Genomic DNA, 22,382 nt, shown 5'->3' with positions numbered 1-22,382 from the left:
ACCTTGGGAACCAAAGTACAGTCGGGAGTAATCCTCGGCAGTCTGCAAGCGCGAAGCTGAACCGGCGAGTCGGGATCCTTTCATGATTTACTACCATCCCCGGTGCTCACCAAAACAGATTGCATGAACGTCGCGCTTACATTCAAGGCCGAAATATCGTCCACCACAATTAATTAGTCTCCCCGAAAACACATTTGACTGTACTTGATCAGGATTATCATGATATAAGTTCAGTCACCTTTCGATTTTCTCCGTTTTCTTTTTGTTTCCTTTTTTTTGCTTATTCTTTTTCTCCTTTCTCGCCTCCCCCCAGCTGCGTCAAGTCTTGTTGTGCTTCTCCTCTCAGTCTTCCTCATCACTCTGCCGTCAGATTGACACCCACTTGCAAAATGATACAAAAAACGCACAACAAAATCGTCCACGTTGACTTCCTCGTTGTAGGGGCTGGACCAGCTGGAGCTGCGCTCGGCTGCTTCCTTGGCCAAAATGGTACCATCACATTGCCCCCACGTCGCACGACCGTCGAGACGACCACCCTGCTGATATCAAGCTTCTCAATATGCTAGGTGTCAATGCCCTCGTCATTTCCAATTCGCCAGGAACGGCAGATGGCCCTAGAGCCCACATTGTCAACCCATTTGCCCTTGGTCAGTTCAACCCAATCTCAAGATCACCAGCACACCTCAGGTATCCCGAACATCTTCTAATCCCTCGGGTTACGTCTGGGCAGAATGTCTTCGAGATCTCGGACTGGAGCAAGACGCCGTCGCTCATGGAGTCCGTGGAAAGGCCATGTCGTCTATGCGCTGGTCTGGCACCATGGTCGGGGAGGATTACGGCAAAGTCCACGCCTGGGGCGAATCTCCCAAGACTGCGGTGAGCTTCCTCTCCTAGATGCTATATCAATGAGCGCCCCTTGATTGGAATGCCGCCATGGAAAGCTGACGAATAGGCCGTCTCCGCCAACAGCACGACGTGAGGATAGCCTCTCCCTGCGAGTTCCTCGATTTGCCGCAATACTGGATGGAGCCGCTGCTCGTCCGCTACGCAACCCACCATGGTGTCGAGATGCGCTTCAAGACGGAACTCGTCAGCTTCGAGCGCGAGGAGAGCTCAGGCGCCATAATGTGCACGCTCAGGGACCTGACAACGCAACATACGTACCTCGTACAGACCACATACCTATTCGGGGCCGACGGAGCGCGCAGCGTGGTGGCGCACTCGTCGGCTGCCAACTTCTCGTTTGATCACAAGCCCTCCAAGGGTATGGCATGCAACATCCTGCTCAAGGCCGACCTGTCGCGCGTCACCAACGCAGCCGAGCGCTTTGGTGGTTTGAACTGGCTCATGCAGCCGGACCTCAAGGCGCGTTTCGGCATCGCCCCGGCGCTGCGCATGGTCAGGCCTTGGCACACATGGCTCATGGTTGCCTTTGCGCCGGGAGAAAAGGATGACCCATTCCAGGGTCTGACCCCTACCAGCCCCCGCCTGCTCGAGTTTTTGCGTCTGAGCATCGGAGACCCAGACGTCGACATCGAGGTGCTCAAGGTGGACCCGTGGATGATCCGGGAGTCGGTAGCGCTCAGCTTTGGCTGCGGAAGCAAAAAGCAAGACGACGACGGCGACGAGGGCAAGGACGACGGCCATGACATTTTCATCCTGGGCGACGCGGCCCACCGACACCCACCATCGTACGGGATGGGTAGCAACACGGGAATCCAGGACGCCTACAACCTGGGCTGGAAAGCCGCGTTCGTGGCCCGGGGCCTGGCTGGCGCGTCTCTCCTCAACAGCTACAGTGCGGAGCGGCAGCCGGTCGGTGCAGACCTTGTGCGCATCTCAAACGAGGGCATGGTCTCGCACTTTGCCGTGTGGGAGCAGCTGGGCATGATGGCACCCACGGCCGAGGACGGGCTGCGGCAGGTCCAGGAGCTGAGCGAGGCGAGCGCGGCCGGTGCGGAGCGCAGGGCGAAGCTCCACGAGGCACTTGAGAACATGCGTAGCGAGTGCGAGAGCTTAGGGCTGAACATGAACCAGTGGTACCAGTCCGGGGCCATCTATCTGGACGACGAGCCTGCGCCGCGGCCCGAGCTCAGGGGAGACCCGGTGGTCGACATACAAATCAGCACCTACCCGGGCGGCAGGCTCCCGCACGCGTGGCTCAAAGTACCGAAGTGCGGCAACGAACCATCGACCCAGGACCTTGCGGGCGGCGGGTCGTTCTGTCTGCTGACAGGACACGGCGGAGAGGCCTGGCGCGAAGCGGCGGACGCAATCGCCAAGGAGACGGGGATTCCGATCAAGACGGTTGCAATTGGATTCGGGCTTGATTACCATGATGTTAATCGTCAATGGGCTGCGAGGCGAGAGGTAGGCGAGGACGGTTGTGTGCTTGTGCGACCGGACCGTTTCGTGGCGTGGAGGGCCACCGGAGCCGTTGCCGACTGCAAGGCTAAACTTGGCGTTGTTCTGGACCGGATCCTGTCGAGAGAGGAGCTATAAATGTGAGAGCCATAGGGAGATGCAGACACGCAAACATGCTTTGACGCATGCAGTACATAATGAACGTCCTTTGCCCGAGTCAAACGCCAACGACGTTAGACTAGAACTAGTCAAACGATCAACTAGAATAGCAACAGAACCTACCTAGGTACAAACATAATTATTTTCTTTTGTAAACAGATTGGCCTGAAGCCATGTTTACTTGTGACGTATTAGTTCATTTTCCGAAATAGTCAATTCTTAGCCTATGGTGTGTCGTGTGGATAGTTCGGGCCTTAAGGTGGGCTTGCATTGTCAAATCCCTTAAATCCCGAATTTCCCGACTGATGCGGAGTTAACTGTTGGCCGTAGGCCCACTGGATCCTTCTCATCGCGCGATTGATGGTGAGTGGCCCTACGCCTTGGCGAGAATGGTGATCGAATCGAAAGCCTGACCGATCGGGTTGAACTAGCCTTGCTAGGGTCTTGTTGCCTACCTATGACTACTAAAGTCTAGGCTCTACCGGTAGGTAGTCTAATAACTTATTTAGTGGAGGGAAAAAGCGAGTCAATCCAGTCCACAATTCAAGACCCTCAGTGCTACCATACGAAATACGGTACAAATGTCAGCAAGTAAAAGTAAGACGGCATGATATCCTCTCGATGTCGCCTTTTTGTTCGCCATTCGGCTCTATGCAAAAACCTGGTCACAATGTTACGCAAAAAATCCTGCGTTCAATTTTGACTGGTTATATCGCAAGAAAAATCAAGATACCTCTCCGTAGTGTTCCCAGTTATATCGTGGTACCTAGGTACCTCAGTTGATACTTGAACGCTAAAAGTATAGGCTGTCAGGTATCGGTTTGTTCAGATTGTGTCATTCATGCAAAAGACCGATTCAGTCGCACTTGCTGAAGACCGAACCCCGACTCTTGCGGCACTGTGGTTTGACGACTTCCGAGATTAACCACGTACAGGTAGGTGATGCCACGAAACTCTTGATAGATAAACATAGATTCATTCGTCAATGTGAGTTTGAATATGCTGATTAACTAATTGATCCTTCAACTCGTCTTTTGTTCGTCTTCCGACCCGGCATAGTCGCATCCAGCCAGCCCACAAGTCCGTCATCAATCTCGCACAAGCACAAACGGCGATAAAATTTTTAAGTCCAGCACTTGCGAATTGAATTTCCCGGCCCCATCATAGCTCTCGGCCGAACCAACTCAACCGTACTGCCAACGCTCCACTTAACACCACTGTTGGCTTTACTGCTAAGAAAGTCACCAGAGTATATTTATACATATTGTCCCGACCAACCCATACATCTTTTATCTTGTCCAATCAGTCAAACATCACAATCAATCTCATCTTCTCCCCAGCAGAGTTTTGCAAATTCCTCCAAACAAACAAGCGGTCGTTTCTTGAACAAGTCTCGACCCACCCAACTTCAACGGACGGTCCCGAAACTGCAACCTCGACTAGCTTGGTTGCCACCACCCCAGACCCCGGTCTAATATAGTCATTCCATCCCATCCGCAGACCTAGTGACACATATTTTTTTTTTGTCTCCTGTACAGCACCAACAACCACCATGGCACCCCTCAAAGTCCTCGTCATAGGCGCCGGCGTTGGCGGCACGGCCACGGCATTCTGGCTCGGAAAGGCGGGCCACGACGTGACGGTCATCGAACGCGCTCCTGAACTCCGCGCCAATGGGCAGCAGATTGATCTTCGCGGCCAGGGCCTCACAGTCACGCGCCGCATGGGCCTCCTCGACATCGTCCGCAGCAAGCGGGTTGATGAGCAAGGCGTCATGTTCGTCGACAGCAAGGGTGCGAACAAAGCCTTCTTCGCAATCAACGACACCGGCAAGGGAGCGCAGGCCTTCACCTCGGATTATGAGATCATGCGCGGCGACTTGATCCGGATCCTTTACGACGCCTCGCTCGAGAGCGGCAACGCCAGATACATGTTTGGCACCACAGTCACCTCCTTCTCCCAGGATAACTCGGACGCCAAGAGCGAGGATGGCGGCAAGGTCCGCGTCACCTTTAGCGACGGCCGCGAGGAGGAGTACGACCTCGTCGTCGGTGCAGACGGCCAGGGCTCCCGCACGCGGCGTCAGCTCCTCGGCCTCACCCAAGGCCAGCGTGATCCGACGTCCAAGTTTCTCGGCGTGTACGCCGGCTTCTACTCCCTGCCGCACGACGGCACCCGCCCAAATATCGCCTGTGCCTACCACGCCCCGGGTGGCCGGTTGACCTTGACGCGCGTCGACAACCCCAAGACCTTCCAGGTATACCACATGATGCGGGCCGACCACCCGCTGGGCCGCGACTTTGGCACCGCCCTTGCCAAGCGCGACGTCGTGGCGCAAAAGCAGATCCTGGCCGAGGCCTTCCAGGATGCTGGCTGGGAGACTAAAAAGCTCACCCACGGCATGATCCATGACAAGCAAGCCGACGACTTCTATGCCACCGACGTTGCCAGTATCGTCAGCCCCATCTGGAACAAAGGCCGCATCGTGCTGTTGGGCGACGCCGGATACAGCGCCGCCACCTTTTCCGGCTTCGGAACCTCCATGGCCCTGATCGGGGCGTACGTGCTAGCCGGCGAGATCGCCAAGAACACGACCTTCGACAAGCAGCACCCGAGAAAGTCGCTCGCTGATGGCGAAATCAAGGTCATGAAGGCGCTGCGTGGTTACGATGACGTTCTCCGGCCGTTCGTGACGAGTTTTCAGAACTCCATCCCCGGCTGGATCTGGGCGTTTGCCATTCCAAAGCCGGCTTGGGCAGTTTGGCTGCTGAGGTTCGTCTTTACCATGGTTACCGTCCTGAGGATCGATAAGCTCTCACAACGTTTCGGTTCGGACGACAAACAAGCCTGGGTTCTTCCCAGCTACCCCGAGGTGGACGCCTTGGTCAAGTCGTCATAAGCCATCTGGGCCATGCTCGCTTCTTGCTTTGGCGTTCTGGTGTTTATTTCGATGATGCGACTGCTGCTTGGTGAAAGTTTGACGAGCGTTTCTTTTTTTTTTCTTTTTTCTTTGCTTGTTTTGTTCTTCCCTCTCCCACAGTTCTGTTGGCGACTAATCATGTACGAGAAGCATGAAATGAGATTAAGCCCCGCTCAGTAAAAATATACTACCTTATAAATACAGCTAGACGCTTTCCAAGTGCCCTTTCGAATAGATTGTTCTGTTAGCCAAAATATTCCAGGCTATAATTAGGTCCTCTCCTTCTTGGAGTTGGATAAATATGTCTGGGCTTCGGGTCAAACCGTCGCCCCAAATCCTCCCGGCCGCTACATTCCCTCCACCAGACCCCGCGTCATAATCGCGGCTTATCATAGCCCGGCCCATTCAGTTCCGGCCTATCACTCGCCACTTGCTCCACGACAGCATTACTCCGAGGCTCCCAGGGAGCAGGCCCTTGGGATCCTGTCCCCGGCGCCCTTCTCGGATTGGGGGTTAAGCCATCCGCTACCACTCTCCGCCCTGACCGTCTGGATTTGCGAACAAGGACGGCAACAACTGCAATCGCAGCTATGACCAGCAGTACGATGATACCAGCTATTGCTCCCATCGGCGGTCCGCTAGTTGGACTCCCTTGACCGTCCGTGTCTGCCGGTAGAGCTGTAGGGTCGGCGGTGCTGCTTGTCTGCCGGACCGAGGTGGCGAGTGTTGTCGGGGTCAACGAGGGAACGGGAGATAATGTTGGCGGTTCTGGGCTATTTGTTGGTTCTCCAAGGGATCGGATTGTTGTGGTGACTGTGACTGTCTCGATCGGCTCAGACGCCATTGTACCAGTGGCAATGCTGCCGATGGTGGCTGTAATCTACAACCGACTTGCGGTGTTTCTCTTTTTCTTTTCTTTTTTTTTCTCTTCTTTTTTTAATCGGCCAACTGGAGACGATTGTTGCCCGGGTTTTGTTTATTATTTTCTTTTGTTCTTGCCTTTGTATTGTGGCACTTTTGGTATTGATTTCCGCAAGCGGATGTTGATCTGTCAGAATGAAGTCAGCAATGGTGCAGATTCCAGAATAGATATGGGAAAGGAAAGAGAAAAATAAATCTCGACCTACCTGCCTCTATATTTCTCCAGGGACCGGGCCTACAGATCTGCATAGACTCATGGTGCAAATTAGGGCCCAAGACAGACGACGTCGAGCTATCGAAGATCGGACAACCTGTCACGCACATCGACTGCCTGGCACGAACTCTTGGGTTTTGTGGAAAACAAAATTCCCCGTCGCTCGTCAGGACAAAAGAAAAAAAAAAGATTACGCTGCCAACAATCGATTCCCACACATGGTAATAAGAGGGAAAAGTCTATACCCCTTGCCGATTGCAACCGCATTTTTGAAGCATGGTGGAGAAAAAAAGAATCGCATGGTGAAGAATCAGGAATGATCCAACAACCCCATACAAGGGCCAAACTTTGCCATTACACGATCGCGTAGGCTTGAGACCGACGTGAGATGATGTCGGCGATGAATCCCTTCCTTTCTTGTGGGGTCCCGCACGCGTCCTCGTGCCGATCGTTCAAAAGCTTACGACGTACCAGGATATGGACCGTTCGTTTGGGTGAAGGAAATAAGAAGATAACACGACAGTACCCAGAAGAGCCCCCCTGAGGCCCCTGAGCCCCGCCCCCTTTTTACCTTTTTGGACCCGTAACTGCAGTCCATGTTTCTTGTTGACTCAAACCACCACACCATCGCCGGCTGTCCCCTACCGACCCAGTTGCATGGGGTCTTTACGCCGTCTATCCGAAAGAGGCAGGGCTCCTCACGTCGTGGTATAAGTGGACGGCTCGTCTTGACGATGGATAAGATTCCACCCTCGTGGCACCCGTGAACCACTTGTAAAGCAACGTCGCTTGTTCAAGCTGCATCGATTAAGAAAACTTTGATCAAAGGACAGCGACAAACACCTACCTGCCCGTATTGGCCGGACAGCTTCAATAAAAGCACAACTTGGATAGAACTAGACAAGAACGCGTCAGTTCGTTGCACAAATTGGGGCAGTTGAAAGATGGACAAAAAAAAAAGGGAACAAAAAGTACATTAACCAGCTTCACGGCCAACATTCGCACCGGAGAAGTGGTAATAAGCAATCGTGAAAAGTGTCCATTTCATCTAGGCGAGGGGCTAGAGTGGAGAATTGCGGACGAGGTTCGTGTGAAAAAAAGTCCGCTTGCGATGCTACGGGTATTATTTCATGTTTCCATACAAACAAGCCAAGTATTGCATCCTGAAACAACTGCATCTCGGGAACGAATACGGTTAGATCGAAAACAAAACCAATATACGGAATCACAACACAGATCATGTTTAGGTTATCCACTTACTTATGAATCCCTTATTTGCATCATGGTGTCACTCCGGAGAATCGTCCCAGCGGTGGCAGGAAGTAAGCATACGTCAAATCGACGAGAACTCGACAACTCGTCGGCTGTACAACCTGCCTGATTTGACCAGCGGTACGGGCTGAGGAATCATATGACCATAACCATAATCTGAGCAGTCCCATGCAAAAGAAGAATGAATCCAATATATGCTGTGTATCGGAACTCGGCCCGCAAGAGCCAGACAAAGGTGTCCCGGCAACGTAACCGGCTAACCCCCACTCTCAATATAGAGGGCGCTTGACTACGTGGTATCTGGCGATTGTAACCTAAATGCGGCTCACAAGTAATTAGCTCCAGGCTATTTTGATATGTGAATGCTATTTTGTCTCTGAGTTGGAGGAAGCCACATGTATATAATTGATTGTAAAATCAATCAATATTTGTATGTAAAATTCAATATTTGTATGTAAAATGAGGCCTAGACGGCTTGGCCAACTCGGCTTTGAAATAACCAGACATAGATTATCAAATAAGAATGCTTAGTTACGTATCTTGGCTGTGGCTACAACACAAAGTTCTGACACTGAAGCCACTCACTCGCGAGAGGCTAGCTAATCCACTGACGGGACATGCTTCCGTAGATCGACAATCAATCGTGCCACAACCATCGTCATGAGGCTAAAATGGGGCATGTGGGAGGAGCTTCAACGGCACGATTATTTCAATATTTGCTCAATTTGAGAGCTTATGGTTTCGCTTATGCCCTGAGTTGAGAGTGAAGAGTGGCGGAGGCGAGTTTTCCAGGTTCCTCCAGGTGGAAGAGGGGGCCAACAACCTGATGACCTATGGCCAAGACGGTATTTTCCAGATCGTCGTCTTGAGAAGCTTGGAAGGAGCAGTCTTGTCAAAGCTTGGTCTGCGTTTTTTGCGGGGAAACCGGGGCATAAGCTACCGCTGTTCCCCTTTTGGCAAGACACCCTCTTCACAAAAACGACAACAGCAACTTCATGCCAAATCATTGAAGAGCATGATTGCTTCGTTGTTTGAATTCTTCGCCATGGGTGATAATCAGATCTCATCCTACATCGCTTCGTTATCTCTCGACCCAAACCTGACATTTCCATGACCAGGAACGATGGGTATTATCACTCTGTTTCGTCAACGCTTTCATCTAATCTACCTTGCCTATCCTTCCCGGCGGCTACAGTCGACGGTTTCCTGCATGGTTGCAATTAATCTCAGGCACCAAAACTTCCTTGGCGGTTATCTTTTTCGGATCTCATCTCCCACTTTGCATTTAGCCGCTCCCCCCTCCTGCAACCACGTTACCACCCTCCGCGCCCGTTCGCCGAGCCGCTTAAAACCCAAGCCACAACCCTGAAAATGACCCCTTCACGTCATTTAAACCTCTTGGCTCGACGTGAAAAAAGCTCCGGTCATCGCATGCCTACTGGCCCTCTTGACGCGTTTGTCCGCGTTCGGCAGTGGAGGTCGAGTATCTCCGCTGACAAGACCTTGGCGACCCTTTCTCCAGATGAAATTGATCTGGATGACCCCAGAGTTCGTTTGGATCGACACGGAACAGGCACGAATGGGGAACAAGGACAGATCAAGTTCAACGGTTCTTTGTGGAGAAACGAACGCAGCACCCCCGATAGATCGACAAGCAGCCGGCGGATTGCCACAATCTGAGCCGGACATGATTGCCTCATCCACTCACTCTGTCATACAGTTCACACATGCAAACACGGAAAACGATACCTGGTCAACAAAGCAAACATGTGTACGTACATACAGTCCTGTATCTGTTGGCAGCTATACGTCCCTTTGCTAAGATCGGCAGCACATGCATCCAGCCACAGCGCAGTAGAGGAGGAACCATGCCGTTGCCCACGTCTACTGGACCAGCATCTTCTCGAGTTTGACAGGACGGATGTCAAAGACAAGGCTTCCGCCAAAGCTGCCAAAATTAATTACAACAACCTCAGCTGGCCAAAGACGGCTTGGCTGCCTCGGGGATCTCGGGACGGAGCATATTGGGGATTCGGCATCTACGTCTCCGTATGCTTGTCCAACAAAGTCAACCCCATGTCATCATCATCTGACTTTTGGCATAAATAACCACATCCCTCCGCATCTCCTCCAAACTGATCCCCTTGCTTTCTTCCCGTCGACGTGCCACAGCAAGCCAAGCTCTGCAGCAGCTTCAGTTCTGTCCGCGTACCTGTCTCTCCTTTTTTTGCTTTTCATCTTTACTCAAGATCTCAAGATTCCAACGCCCATCATGAAGCGCGCGCTCTGTGCCTCCCTCTCCCTGCTCGCGGCCGCCGTGGCCCAGCAGGTGGGAACTAATGAGCCGGAAGTTCACCCCAAGATGACCTGGAAGAAGTGCTCCAGCGGTGGTTCGTGCTCGACCGTCAACGGCGAGGTCGTCATCGACGGCAACTGGCGATGGATCCACAACATTGGTGGCTACGAGAACTGCTACAGCGGCAACAAGTGGACCAGCGTGTGCAGCACCAACGCCGACTGCGCCACCAAGTGCGCCATGGAGGGTGCCAAGTACCAGGAGACTTATGGCGTTTCCACGAGCGGTGATGCGCTCACGCTCAAGTTTGTCCAGCAAAACTCGAGCGGCAAGAACGTCGGTTCCAGGATGTACCTGATGAACGGAGCCAACAAGTACCAGATGTTCACGCTCAAGAACAACGAGTTTGCCTTTGACGTGGATTTGTCATCGGTCGAGTGCGGCATGAACAGTGCCCTCTACTTTGTCCCGATGAAGGAGGACGGTGTAAGTTGTTGAACGCCAGATGAATCAAGTAACATGTTTTGTCTTTGAGAAGAACAAGCCACTGACCAGGAAAAACCCATTTTCTTTCTTTTCCTCTCTAGGGCATGTCCACGGAGCCCAACAACAAGGCCGGAGCCAAGTACGGAACTGGTTACTGTGACGCCCAGTGCGCCCGTGACCTCAAGTTCATCGGCGGCAAGGGTAATATTGAGGGCTGGCAGCCGTCCAGCACCGACAGCAGCGCCGGCATCGGTGCCCAGGGTGCCTGCTGTGCCGAGATCGACATCTGGGAGTCCAACAAGAACGCGTTCGCCTTTACGCCGCACCCTTGCGAGAACAACGAGTACCACGTCTGCACCGAGCCCAACTGCGGCGGCACCTACGCCGACGACCGCTACGGAGGTGGCTGCGACGCCAACGGCTGCGACTACAACCCCTACCGCATGGGCAACCCCGACTTCTACGGCCCCGGCAAGACCATCGACACCAACAGGAAGTTCACCGTCATTTCCCGCTTCGAGAACAACCGCAACTACCAGATCCTGATGCAGGACGGCGTCGCCCACCGCATTCCCGGCCCCAAGTTTGACGGTCTCGAGGGCGAGACTGGCGAGCTCAACGAGCAGTTCTGCACAGACCAGTTCACCGTATTTGACGAGCGCAACCGCTTCAACGAGGTTGGAGGCTGGTCTAAGCTCAACGCCGCCTACGAAATCCCAATGGTCCTGGTCATGTCCATCTGGTCCGACGTAAGTGACAAAAAAAAACATAAAAACCTGGCAGGGATCAAAGACGAACTAGAAAAAAACAATTGCTAACTTTGTTCCGAAACTCACTTGACAGCACTTTGCCAACATGCTCTGGCTCGACTCCACCTACCCTCCCGAGAAGGCAGGCCAGCCCGGCTCTGCCCGTGGACCCTGCCCTGCCGACGGCGGCGACCCCAACGGCGTCGTCAACCAGTACCCCAACGCGTGCGTGCTGCCCATCCTCCTCTATCTGCTTGTAAATACTTTCAGAGTTGTCGCTGACGTTAAACACCCGCTTGCAGAAAGGTCATTTGGTCAAACGTCCGGTTCGGCCCCATTGGCAGCACCTACCAGGTCGACTAAGCGAATGGCTGTATATTCTGTTTGTTGCCGAGGTCGCCTGCTACTTTCGACTGCGTCCAAAAAAGAGTCAAATACAAATTCAAGCAACATCAAGGCCCTTTCGAGGCGACAAACAGTAGCTAGTCATCATTCTGAAATTATGTGCATACTAAACCGGTTGGAGGATGGTGTATCTTGGAGGAGTTCATTCTTGCAGATTGTACATATTCTTTTCGCTGCCAAATTTTTTCTTTCGTCGCAGAATAAAAGACAAGTTTGCTTTTACCAGTGGTTCCCACGTCCCCTGAATGTTGCCAAACCTTGGGTGATGTATAGGGGGAAGCAAGCAAGGAAAACAAGGCCAAGGCAATCAAGCCATGAACACCCGATACTACCGTAAAAAGAAGAAGAAAAAAAATAAAGAGAGAAACAAACGCATTGATCAATTACTCGACCATCTTTCGACCATCTTCAGCCAGCTTGTGTTCTGCAAGCCAGTCGATAAATAGGGAGGCTTGGTGGCTTAAACCCGGCCCAGAGTTCTGGGACCTAGATACTCTTTTTGCAGTGCCTTTACTCCGGAGATGCAGCGCTAAAAAAAATTCTGGTTCGGGATTCCAGCGAATTCGCAGTACACACGAGTGGCGACAGCTTTTGCAGATGTTCGGAAGCAAGGCGCCCGCAGGTTGGTTGCATTGCATTCCTCGACCCAAGCTTGGCTTGGTCGCAACGTCCACCAATCACTCTAGATGTTCTTTTGTGGCTTCGTCGTGCTCCGGATAATCTCAGACGGCGGGACCTTTTTTTTCCCTTCCCCTCCCTCTAGCGCCGAATTGAACCTCGAGCGATGATCCGGGTTGTGCACGGAGGCGGAAACCGGCTGTTGTTCGCACCTGTTTCTTCATTCGAATTAGGCCATCTGGGTCCAATCAAGACTTTGCTGTGTGCACTCAAGCCACCCGAGACATCACCTCAACCACCAAGACTAATTCTACTGACAGGGCTGTTTTAGTGTGCTTTTTTTTCGGCTCCAACGGTCATATTTGTGGCCCTTGGATGCCGTCCGGCGGCGTGCCCGGAGCCAAACTCTATATTCACTGTAGTGTAGCAAAGCCCGTCTTGACCGCTCTACCAATGCAAGCACTAGTCTAGTCCTGGTGCTTTTTCACCCTCGCAGAAACGCAGGTGCATGGCTTGACAAGAAAAACCGCAAGGTAAAGAGGTCTAACAGATGTCACCGCGGCTCTAACCATGCGGACGCTGTTCTTTTCGCTACGGATATGCGAACTGTCAAGCGCACATGTTTGCTTGGTAACAGCCATCTTTGTTAGAGCTAGAGGCTAGGTGCAGGTGTTTAGCCAAACCATATGCAAGAGCTGCACGCCTGTTCAGTAATAGGAAGCTGGTCTAGATATGCATCTTACGCCTGTCCAACCGTCATCGCCTTCAGCATCATGTGCTTGCAACGACAAGATGCTAGAGGTCCTCTGGGCGTAAACTTGAGAATGATACATCTCGGTCCCAAACGAATAAAATACATCTGCAATGCCCTGCATCTCTTTGACTTGTTTGTTTGTCAAGGTCAAATCCATCTTGCCGAAAAGTTTATTTTGATACTTTTTCCTTGCACCACCATGAGTTCTGAGTTCTTGGCAAGTACCAATGGGGAATCCAAAACCCTATTTTTAGTTACTTGTCTCCTACCCGTGTTCGTGATACCCATAGTCGCCGTTCGGGTCTACACGTCATGTCGAATCCTGCGGTCGTGGAGGCCGGAGGAAAGTGAGTCTGCATCCAGGTCCGAATTAATATTACTCACTTGAAGACTAGTCTAACAATACTGCGCTGGTTACAGCTTTGATAGTTTTGGCCACAGTAGGTACTCTCCAGACGGGAACTTGATTGTTGTCAGGAAAGGGGCCGACCTAACACTACCCACACCGCAAAGATATCTGCCATCGTAATGTCAACTGGGCTTGCTGTTGGTAAGTCTCAAGATCATCCAACACTCCTTCAACCTCCCTCATGGCTTTAGCCAAGATGACATGATAATAACGAGGGATATCGAATCGGACAGTGGCGAAATTTGGCTTGGGTGCACACAAGAACACAATTTCGGAAGGTCGCGTCCATGTGATCATGAGAATGACGCTCTGGCTCACAATCCCCACGTTTAGCCTGACAACGGCGCTCGTAAAGTCGTCGATCCTCGTATACCTCCTCCAGTTTACCATGTCCAGGCGGTGCATTGGCTTCATCTACGGCACCCTTGTCACAGTGGTGCTCTACTGCTTCATAGCCGCCGTCTCGGTAATGGCGTGTGCGGGCAAGGAGGTGCAATCTCTGAATAGGCATGTGGCCAACACCATCTTCGCCGTGGCAGCATTCTTCAACACGGGTACGGATACGGTTATTCTGCTGCTGCCACTATGGCTAGTCAGACCATTACAAATGCCTCTCAAGAGGAAGGTCGGGGTTGGACTGGTCCTCATGGCCGGTGGCTTGTAAGTTGTTTGATTTTTGCTTCATTGCTCTCCTGCTTTGTTGGAGCGTACCTAGCTGTCTAGCTGTCTGCCCGCTCTATCTGTTGTCTAACACAAAATCAACAGCGTCGTCGCCATCAGCATCCAGCGCGTCATGGCCACCCTAGCTCTCCCCAGCACCGACGACATAATCTACCAGGGGGGACTTTCAGCCTTATGGGGCTGCGTAGAGATATGGTCTGGGATATTGTGCGCTTGCCTCCCGACGCTGAAGCCATTCATTGGCCACATTACGGGGCCCAAGAGGTCACCGCCGAGATATTCACCTCCTCCGCCGGAACAGGGAGTTTCCAACAAGAGCCACAGGATGAGCGGGAGGTCACGGTCTGGGGACCCGTGGGCCATGTCGGCCGGGTCGACCAGAACCACAATGGTCTCAGTGGAGTGGCCAGAGCAGGCGTGGGTTGTAGGAAGCTTGCGCAGGGGAATGGGCTCGGCATGTACTTGTACGGCAGAAAAGGGAGGCAGGCGCCAGTTTGAGCCCCATCAGATGTGTTGACTCTTAAAATGGTGGCAAGTCCAGTAGATCGCAAAGCTTGATTCGGGATGCCGGGGCCCAGGGGTATAAGTTTCAAGGGTCATCAAGGTGACAAAGTATCAAGAAATCGCTCCAAATCTACTCGCATAACGTGTCAGTGACACATTCCATCAGATGGCAGTGTGGAAAGTTCGTTCTTAAAAAAACTCAGACAGGAAGTGGGTGTGTATGACAAAGCTTCAAACGCCGCAAGTCAAAGCCCGGGAGGACGTCAAGCTGCGAAGCCAAGCAAGAACTGAGTCCCCGCACCGGTGTTTTCGACGCTTACCCACACGACCACTTTTTACCGACATGTAGCGCCGTGCCGTACCGCTGGAAGATTCGTGCTCCAGAATTAGCAAATCCCGCCCTGGGAGGCCGTGACCAGAATTGAACTTTGCATCTGTGTCAGATCGTTCGATAATTGTGGATAAATGAGAAATCAACACCGACATTACCCGACCAGACCTACGCGACTTTTGTTCAACGGCGAGTTTCGCCGACTCGTTAGCAAGAGGAAACTTTGCTGTATACCTGCTCCCAATGATAACACATGATGTGGTGACGGGGTTTGAAAAAAAAGGTAGTTCTGGGCACGCTGCATGACGACAATCAAGGCGATGCTGAGAGGTCCTGTGTGTGAGCACAACAGCGATAATCGACTATTGCATCCCCCACGCATTCTTCGGGGTTTGGTAAATATCAAAATAACCGAGATATAAGTTTTCGCATAGGAGGCGGTCTTTGATAGTGACGAGCCTGGGCTTGCGTCTTGTCCCGAGACAAGTCCGAAAATGGCCTCACTGTCGATTTTGCGTCTGTAATCAAACCGTTCCGGGAAAGCGACAAGCATATAAATAAGGGAGATTCCATGGCTCAGGAGATGTTTGAGGATTGTTATTCTCATCATCGAGATCAGCAAATCAACCAAGAATCCTATCATTGAGCCTAGAAAACCAAACTCACCGAGTCTCTCATCAATATATTCAAAATGTCCATCACCAAGTACAAGGCAGCTGCTGTCACCTCGGAGCCGGGAGTGAGTCTTAGACCAGCGATGCACTCAATCTGTCAATAATATAGGTTCAAGCTGACTTTCCGATGGCTGTTATAGTGGTTCGATCTCGAAGCCGGCGTCCAAAAGACAATCAACTTCATCAATGAGGCCGGCCAAGCGGGAGCCAAGCTTGTTGCTTTCCCCGAAGTCTGTGAGTTGTTGACGAGTGTATCGAGAGTGGACAATTGACACCCAAAAGATGCTGACAAGATGAAAACAGGGATTCCTGGCTACCCCTATTGGATGTGGAAAGTCAACTACTTGCAGAGCCTCCCGATGCTCAAGGCCTACCGCGAGAACTCTCTCAAGGTTGACTCGGACGAGATGCGCCGCATCCGGCGCGCGGCTCGCAACAACAACATCTACGTCTCACTGGGCTTCTCCGAGATTGACCACGCAACCCTGTATCTGGCGCAGGTGCTGATCGGCCCGGACGGCGAGGTGCTCAATCACCGGCGCAAGATCAAGCCAACCCATGTCGAGAAGCTTGTCTATGGCGATGGCTCCGGTGATAGCTTCATACCCGTGACGCAAACAACACTCGGCCGCGTCGGTCAACTCAACTGCTGGGAGAACATGAATCCGTTCCTCAAGTCGCTGAGCGTCGCGTCGGGCGTGCAGGTCCATGTCGCCGCGTGGCCTGTGTACCCTGGCGTCGAGCAACAGGTTGCACCCGATCCAGCCACCAACTATGCCGACACGGCCTCGGACCTTGTGACACCCGCATTTGCCATCGAGACGGGATCCTGGGTGCTGGCCCCATTCCAGCGGCTCAGCGTCGAGGGGCTAAAGAAGACCACGCCTGCCGGAGTCGAGCCGGAGACTGACCCCACGCCGTACAAAGGCCACGCTCGCATCTACCGACCTGACGGCAGCCTGGCGGTACCCAAGCCCGACAAGGACTTTGATGGTCTGATGTTTGTCGACATTGACCTGAACGAGACGCATCTGACCAAGGTCATTGCTGATTTTGCTGGCCATTACATGAGGTGGGTTGACATCTTTATACCCCCTGACCCTAGCCCTAACCCTCGCTTGTGGGGTTTCTTTTTCTTCTTTTTTTATTCTACCGGTAGTTCAAGTTCCAGACCCCTCCCTAGAACTAGGTAGAGCTGGAAATGGCGCCAGCAAACACCACTAAACCTAGAACAGACCCCTGCTTGATGCTAACATTTTGCAATCAATTCGCAACCAACTCAGGAGCGATCTCATTCGTCTACTCGTCGACACCCGACGCAAAGAGCTCATTACCGAAGCTGATCCACAGGGCGGAATCAAGTCTTATAGCACCAGGACTCGATTGGGTCTCGGCAAGGCTTTGGATGATGACGTCGAGGAAGACACGGAGCGCACTGTTTGAAGTGGTAAATAGAGAATGCAAGCATTGCCTTTCTGCTTTTGATCTGTTCTGTACTGTACAACACGCAGCCACTGGCGGCAAATCAAATCCCCCCTCCATTGACTGACTTTCTTCATGCGTCGATTTAATCCGCCTCCCCACTCCCCCAACCCAGCGAATGTCTGCAGAGGAAAAAAAAAGTGTAAAGACCTAAATCTAGAACACACCCCACGCCATCGATCACGTATCTGCAACCGATAATAAACTGTTCGGACCTTCCCGTCTGGCAATGACATGAACGCCCAGGATATCTTCCATCAAGGTGCCAGGGACCTTTTTTTTTCGACTCGTCCAGACCCTCGAATCAATCAGCCGGCTGAGCTGCGAACCCTCCTGAAGCCCCAGCGTATCATGACTTTTTGCCAAGCGCCATTCATATTTTATGGCGCGCCGACCTGCCTGTTAAGGCAAGTGGGACCTCGCATCTCCAATCATTCCCCGGCAACGCCAAGATCGAGATAACAGGCCAACTACCGCTTTTCTCCACGATGCCCGCCAGCCCCCTCCCGCTTCACCTGCCAATTTTCATTAGTCCCCGAACCTGTCGATGCCACATTCCAGAGCTGGCCATGGATGTTGCCAAATTGTTCGAGGGGCTCTGGGCGCCATCTCTGGGTCCAATGCGACATCCCCCATCCAGTGAATGGGGGAGCTCGGGTCGCACCCGACGAAATTTAACCTTTCTGAACGCTTGCTTCTTCAACGTTGGCGTCGTCAGAGAGTCCTATAAGATGGACGGTGCTCCGCCCCTTCCCCTGACATCTCCAGCCTCCGGTTCCCTCACCACCCCGCACCGCTCGTCACTCTCTTTCGACAGCCAGCCAGGATAGTCACTCAGCCCATCATGAAGTCCTCCATGGTCTCCTTCTTCCTCTTCGCGCTCGGCCTGGTCAGCGCCGCCACCCTCGCGCCCCGCGAGCGTGGGGAGCGGGTGGACTACACCAACTTCAAGGGTCTGCGCGTGACCCTCGCCGAGCACTCCCAGGAGCTCGAGGACAAGATCGCCGACCTGTCCGCTCACATCCTCAACCCGGGCTCCCAGAGCACCCTCGACATTGTTGTCAGCCCGGGCAACGTCGATGCCATCCGCGCCCTGGTCAACTCGACCGAAGTTGTCATTGAGAACATGGGTGAGGCGCTTCGCGAGGAGGGTGAAGTTGAGGAGCAGATGCAGCTGTTTGACGATGGCACTTCGACCGTCGCCGCCGTACCTCCTGGTAAGCATTTAACCTTGTTGCGGCCAGCTTCGAGCCAGATCTCCCCGTGAAAAAAGATTAAATTGATCTGGATGTAGCTAACCAAGTGCGAAATTTCAGAGTCGTGGTTCACTGCCTACCGCAGCTACAACGACCACCTCCAGTTCCTCCGTGATCTGCAGGGCGCCTTCCCCGGCCAGTCCGAGCTCGTCACGGCCGGAGCTTCGTCCGCTGGACGCACTATCCAGGGTATCCACATCTGGGGTTCCGGAGGCAAGGGCTCCAAGCCTGCTGTGCTCTTCCACGGCACAGTCCACGCTCGTGAATGGATCACCACCATGGTTCGTTGCCCCTCTTGTTTAATCTGATCTTGCATACAACAAAAAGAAAAAAAGTACTAACCTGTCCATTTTCTATTGGTCAATTGTAGACCACCGAGTACATGGCCTGGAACCTCCTCACCAAGTACTCATCTGATGCGTCGATCCGTGCGCTCGTCGACAAGTTTGACTTCTACATCATGCCCATTGTCAACCCAGACGGCTTCGTCTACACGCAGACCAACGACCGCCTGTGGCGCAAGAACCGTCAGTCGCGCAGCGGCCAATCGTGCGTCGGCACCGACAACAACCGCAACTGGCCCTACGGCTGGTCCAAGACTGGCGGTGCCTCTACCAGCCCCTGTGCCGAGACCTACAAGGGCCTTGCAGCCGGCGATGCCCCCGAGAACAAGGGGTTGATCTCTCAGATCAACACCTTGAGGAGCGGACAAGGCATCAGCCTGTACATTGACTTCCACAGCTACGGACAGTGAGTTTCTGTTCCATGAGCAGCCTAGATGTACATCGCAACTCTCTATTGCCCCGTGAACTAACATGGCACCTTCCCAGGTACATCCTTTGGCCCTACGGAGACGACTGCCAGAAGGTCGACCCCGCCGAGACCAGGTGGCAGGCTCTTGCCACCAAGGCCCGTGACGCCATCCGCGCCGTCTCGGGCACCGCCTACACCATCGGCAACTCTTGCCGCGCCCTCTACATGACCACTGGCGACAGCACGGGCTACCTGGCAGGAACTGCTGGTGCCGCGTACGCCTATACCTACGAGCTCCGCCCACGTTCCGGCAGTGGCACCAGCGGCTTCGTGCTGCCCGCCGCCCAGATCCAGCCCACCGTCAAGGAGACGTTTGAGGGAGTCAAGGTCATGTTGCAGGGCGCTTGAAGTGGCTTTTCTTTTTGGAACCTTGAGTGCATTCTCGAGTGCGTTTTCGAAAGAGAGCTACCAGCGCAGAAGCGGGACGACTATCGAGGTTGGTCTGGGGGTTGGACACATGATGTAAATAGGGCACATATATATACCTTCGCGTACATACTTTGAAATTATGAGCCAGTAGTATAGTAACAAGCTTTACTCGGTAACAAAAGCTATGAGAATAGTGATGACCCGCACCTTGTCCATCCCGTTTTAGCGTGGATTGAGACTGACGATATGTCGTATCCAAATATCAACCTAGCTATCCACTGCTATCGTCCCAACCAGCCCAAACCAGCCATCCCCGAATCGAGTCAGAGTGGTTCGAACTTGAATACTATGAACGCGGTCTTAAGCTGATGTATCTTTCACCTTTTTGCTTTCCTCGTCCTCGTCATCACTGTCTCTCTTCCAGAATATATTAGGATTGTACTCGGGAAGCTGCTCAAGTTTGCAGTCTGTGTGGATCCTGCACAAGATGACGGCCTCTTTTTTCGCTTGGCGCTCCGAGACGCGAAACTCGCCATGCTCCCCCAGCGCCTTCTCCCAGGTGAAAGACTCGATCCTGGCCCCGCCGGAATCGCCCGCCGGCCTGATGTGCAGCACATAGATTGGCATGTTCAACCAGCTCCGGATGATGCGTATCGAGATGACACCGCTCTCGTCCGGGCCCGTGGCGGCAATCACCCACTTGTCCTCCATCTCCTGGGCCATAAAGCCAAGCTTAAGCTTGTTGAAATCGTCGGCGCTGATTTCCACATCCCATTGGGCCGTGCCTGGGTCCCTCATGGGTTTGGGTTCTCGTACCAGCTGGGCTGCTTCTCGGTTGCTGGGGTCCGGGTCATGACGGGGGTAGGTGCCGGCGACGTGACGTGCGAGAGATTCATCCATTTTTGTCTGTTTGTGAGAGTGTCGGTGTGCTTGTGGTTTTTTTTCTTCTTCCTTTTCTTCTTGTTTTTCGTTTTCGGTGCAACTACACGCAGAAGAGGGACGCTGCTGGGGTTGCCAATCTATCCGGGGCGCTCGCTTACTGTCCACAAGGTTTCATATGTTCCTATTTAAAGGGCAAATGTCGCGGTAGCGTAGATGTCGCTTTAATAGCTCGTGTAGACGCGCGTGTATCAAGGCCCAGTTTTGTGTTGGACTTATAGAATGGAGGCCTAGCTGGCGTGGTGGCCTGCGGGGTTAACCGCCAAGGCCGCCCAAAGCAAGAGAAAACTGGGGGAATGCTAGGATTCTTTTTTTGTTCGCCTGCAGGCTGACGTGTCGTTCTGGTTCTGCTTAGGCATCCAACAGGCGATCACAATATTCTTCTTCACATGGAGCTCTTTGGGCCATAGCCTGTACAATGTGACGCAAAACTCGCGTTATGCATGCTTCGTGTGAGTCAATGTTACTGTAGCCTAGCCGTCCATTCTAACACTACCATCTTTGGTTCTCCTCAAAACAGGTCACCTGATTTTAGAAAGCCAATCCTGTATGTTCGTCAACCCCTCAACTTCGCCTTCCCTCGTTTCAACAATTCCGGGAACGAACCCAAGGAGGAATACAGCCCCCATCGAAAGCTTGTCAATCAGAATGTTGTCTGGCTTCGCATTCCCCCCGTGTGATGCCGGCTTTGTAAAAACTGCAAAGCATGGCCGCCAGGGTTTTTTTGGAGTAAATGGAAGCGGATTTCTGTCGAATATAATAAAATGGTCTAGACATCGCGCGGCAAATACCAATTCAGCACCCATTCGTCCGGTCCAAAGCTTTCCATGCCCCGCTGAACAGTGCCAATTCCTCAACCGCCAATTCTTTCGACACAAAGTGATCCTCGTATTCGTTCTCTTAATCCGTCCGTATTTTGAGCAAACGGTGATAGTTTGTGAGAAGCGTTGGCGCCGTCTCCGGCCCGAACGTGCCCAACGGAAATAGTAAACAGCTCCAGGAAGTCGCGCGGTTATGTTGCACTTATCGTCATGGACACTGGTGGTCCAGCTTGCGATGCAGAAATCTGGCCTTATTGCTCAGTTCAAGATAATCACATACCAACCTACCATATACGAATGAGCGTGGGAAAGGAAAAAGTTTATAATTGGGAGATTTGGGACTACCATTGCGCAGTTTGGTTGGAAGTGAACGTTGCTTCTTGGTTCTCTGCATTCCTTCTGTTGCTTTCAATGCTTTCTGCTACTTTTTTTTGCTTTGTGCTTTGTTTAACGGCTTGCCTTGGATGCAAACCCTATTTCAACACTCAGTCGGCCTACCAGCACTACTGGCGACAGGGCTGCGCAATATCCTTGCTGGGCAGGCAACCCGTACTACAGAAGTCCTGCTATTTCTACCCTATTTTACATGAAGGGATACGGAGTAAGCATAAGCTTTCCCACGGCACAAATGGGCGGCAAAAGACTGGCAACACGGTTGCCGACAAACGCCCCTTATATTTCAACCAATCCTTTTTGTCCTTCGCTAGTTCAAGACTGTTTCCGGCCTGGTTGTGAGGGGAAGAAGAAAATTACGCGCAAGTGTTGAGGTATGCCAGAAGATAGGTGAAGCTAACAAGATTCTCTTCAAGCTGATGAGGCTCATCCAATAAGTATTAGTATGTGAAGTAACAGAACCAGAAAGGCCTGGCGACGGGCTCGTCTCATCGGTTGTCACAAAGAAACCTCTGTGACTAAGTAGTGAGGGGAGGTAAGGTTGCAAGTCAC

General features: G+C 52.6%; 8 protein-coding genes across 8 annotated transcripts; 6 read left to right on the top strand and 2 right to left on the bottom strand.

Annotated features, from left to right (window-relative positions):
• Nucleotides 1-559: 559 nt before the first annotated feature.
• On the top strand, nt 560-2,502 carry MGG_10709 (phenol 2-monooxygenase; the record flags this gene model as incomplete). The annotated part of the gene is made up of 3 exons (XM_003720286.1): nt 560-647; nt 731-876; nt 970-2,502. The coding sequence occupies 3 exons, from the start codon at nt 560-562 to the stop codon at nt 2,500-2,502; spliced, it is 1,767 nt and encodes a 588-aa protein (XP_003720334.1).
• A 968-nt stretch (nt 2,503-3,470) lies between these two features.
• On the top strand, nt 3,471-5,668 carry MGG_10710 (oxidoreductase). Its single transcript, XM_003720285.1, has one exon. The coding sequence runs from the start codon at nt 4,076-4,078 to the stop codon at nt 5,420-5,422; it is 1,347 nt and encodes a 448-aa protein (XP_003720333.1). The 5' UTR covers nt 3,471-4,075; the 3' UTR covers nt 5,423-5,668.
• Nucleotides 5,669-5,889: 221 nt separating this feature from the next.
• On the bottom strand, nt 5,890-6,287 carry MGG_14927 (uncharacterized protein; the record flags this gene model as incomplete). The annotated part of the gene is made up of 2 exons (XM_003720284.1): nt 5,890-5,991; nt 6,048-6,287. 2 exons carry the CDS (start codon nt 6,285-6,287, stop codon nt 5,890-5,892), a joined length of 342 nt encoding a protein of 113 aa, XP_003720332.1.
• A 3,835-nt stretch (nt 6,288-10,122) lies between these two features.
• Nucleotides 10,123-11,744, top strand: MGG_10712 (cellulose 1,4-beta-cellobiosidase; the record flags this gene model as incomplete). The annotated part of the gene is made up of 4 exons (XM_003720283.1): nt 10,123-10,632; nt 10,734-11,381; nt 11,476-11,606; nt 11,684-11,744. The coding sequence occupies 4 exons, from the start codon at nt 10,123-10,125 to the stop codon at nt 11,742-11,744; spliced, it is 1,350 nt and encodes a 449-aa protein (XP_003720331.1).
• Nucleotides 11,745-13,470: 1,726 nt separating this feature from the next.
• On the top strand, nt 13,471-14,892 carry MGG_10713 (uncharacterized protein; the record flags this gene model as incomplete). The annotated part of the gene is made up of 4 exons (XM_003720282.1): nt 13,471-13,505; nt 13,579-13,598; nt 13,801-14,227; nt 14,333-14,892. 4 exons carry the CDS (start codon nt 13,471-13,473, stop codon nt 14,763-14,765), a joined length of 915 nt encoding a protein of 304 aa, XP_003720330.1. The 3' UTR covers nt 14,766-14,892.
• A 665-nt stretch (nt 14,893-15,557) lies between these two features.
• MGG_17823 (cyanide hydratase) lies at nt 15,558-17,790 on the top strand. Its single transcript, XM_003720281.1, has 4 exons — nt 15,558-15,822; nt 15,898-15,991; nt 16,061-16,829; nt 17,041-17,790. Exons 1-4 carry the CDS (start codon nt 15,775-15,777, stop codon nt 17,198-17,200), a joined length of 1,071 nt encoding a protein of 356 aa, XP_003720329.1. The 5' UTR covers nt 15,558-15,774; the 3' UTR covers nt 17,201-17,790.
• On the top strand, nt 17,784-19,846 carry MGG_17822 (uncharacterized protein). Its single transcript, XM_003720280.1, has 4 exons — nt 17,784-18,456; nt 18,556-18,776; nt 18,866-19,245; nt 19,326-19,846. The coding sequence occupies exons 1-4, from the start codon at nt 18,084-18,086 to the stop codon at nt 19,654-19,656; spliced, it is 1,305 nt and encodes a 434-aa protein (XP_003720328.1). The 5' UTR covers nt 17,784-18,083; the 3' UTR covers nt 19,657-19,846.
• Nucleotides 19,664-20,825, bottom strand: MGG_10716 (uncharacterized protein). The gene has a single exon (XM_003720279.1). The coding sequence runs from the start codon at nt 20,575-20,577 to the stop codon at nt 20,038-20,040; it is 540 nt and encodes a 179-aa protein (XP_003720327.1). The 5' UTR covers nt 20,578-20,825; the 3' UTR covers nt 19,664-20,037.
• Between the last annotated feature and the right edge of the window lie 1,557 nt (nt 20,826-22,382).

Source organism: Pyricularia oryzae, chromosome 6, assembly GCF_000002495.2.
Source record: "Pyricularia oryzae 70-15 chromosome 6, whole genome shotgun sequence".
Taxonomy (NCBI): domain Eukaryota; kingdom Fungi; phylum Ascomycota; class Sordariomycetes; order Magnaporthales; family Pyriculariaceae; genus Pyricularia; species Pyricularia oryzae.
This window is presented reverse-complemented; position numbering and strand designations above follow the sequence as displayed.

Coding starts and splice junctions, on each gene's coding strand:
- MGG_17823 (XM_003720281.1), top strand. CDS start 15,775: ATGTCCATCACCAAGTACAAGGCAGCTGCTGTCACCTCGGAGCCGGGA. Junction 15,992..16,060: donor TGTTGCTTTCCCCGAAGTCT/GTGAGTTGTTGA, acceptor AGATGAAAACAG/GGATTCCTGGCTACCCCTAT. Junction 16,830..17,040: donor TTTGCTGGCCATTACATGAG/GTGGGTTGACAT, acceptor CAACCAACTCAG/GAGCGATCTCATTCGTCTAC.
- MGG_17822 (XM_003720280.1), top strand. CDS start 18,084: ATGAAGTCCTCCATGGTCTCCTTCTTCCTCTTCGCGCTCGGCCTGGTC. Junction 18,457..18,555: donor CGTCGCCGCCGTACCTCCTG/GTAAGCATTTAA, acceptor GCGAAATTTCAG/AGTCGTGGTTCACTGCCTAC. Junction 19,246..19,325: donor GACTTCCACAGCTACGGACA/GTGAGTTTCTGT, acceptor GCACCTTCCCAG/GTACATCCTTTGGCCCTACG.
- MGG_10716 (XM_003720279.1), bottom strand. CDS start 20,577: ATGGATGAATCTCTCGCACGTCACGTCGCCGGCACCTACCCCCGTCAT.
- MGG_10710 (XM_003720285.1), top strand. CDS start 4,076: ATGGCACCCCTCAAAGTCCTCGTCATAGGCGCCGGCGTTGGCGGCACG.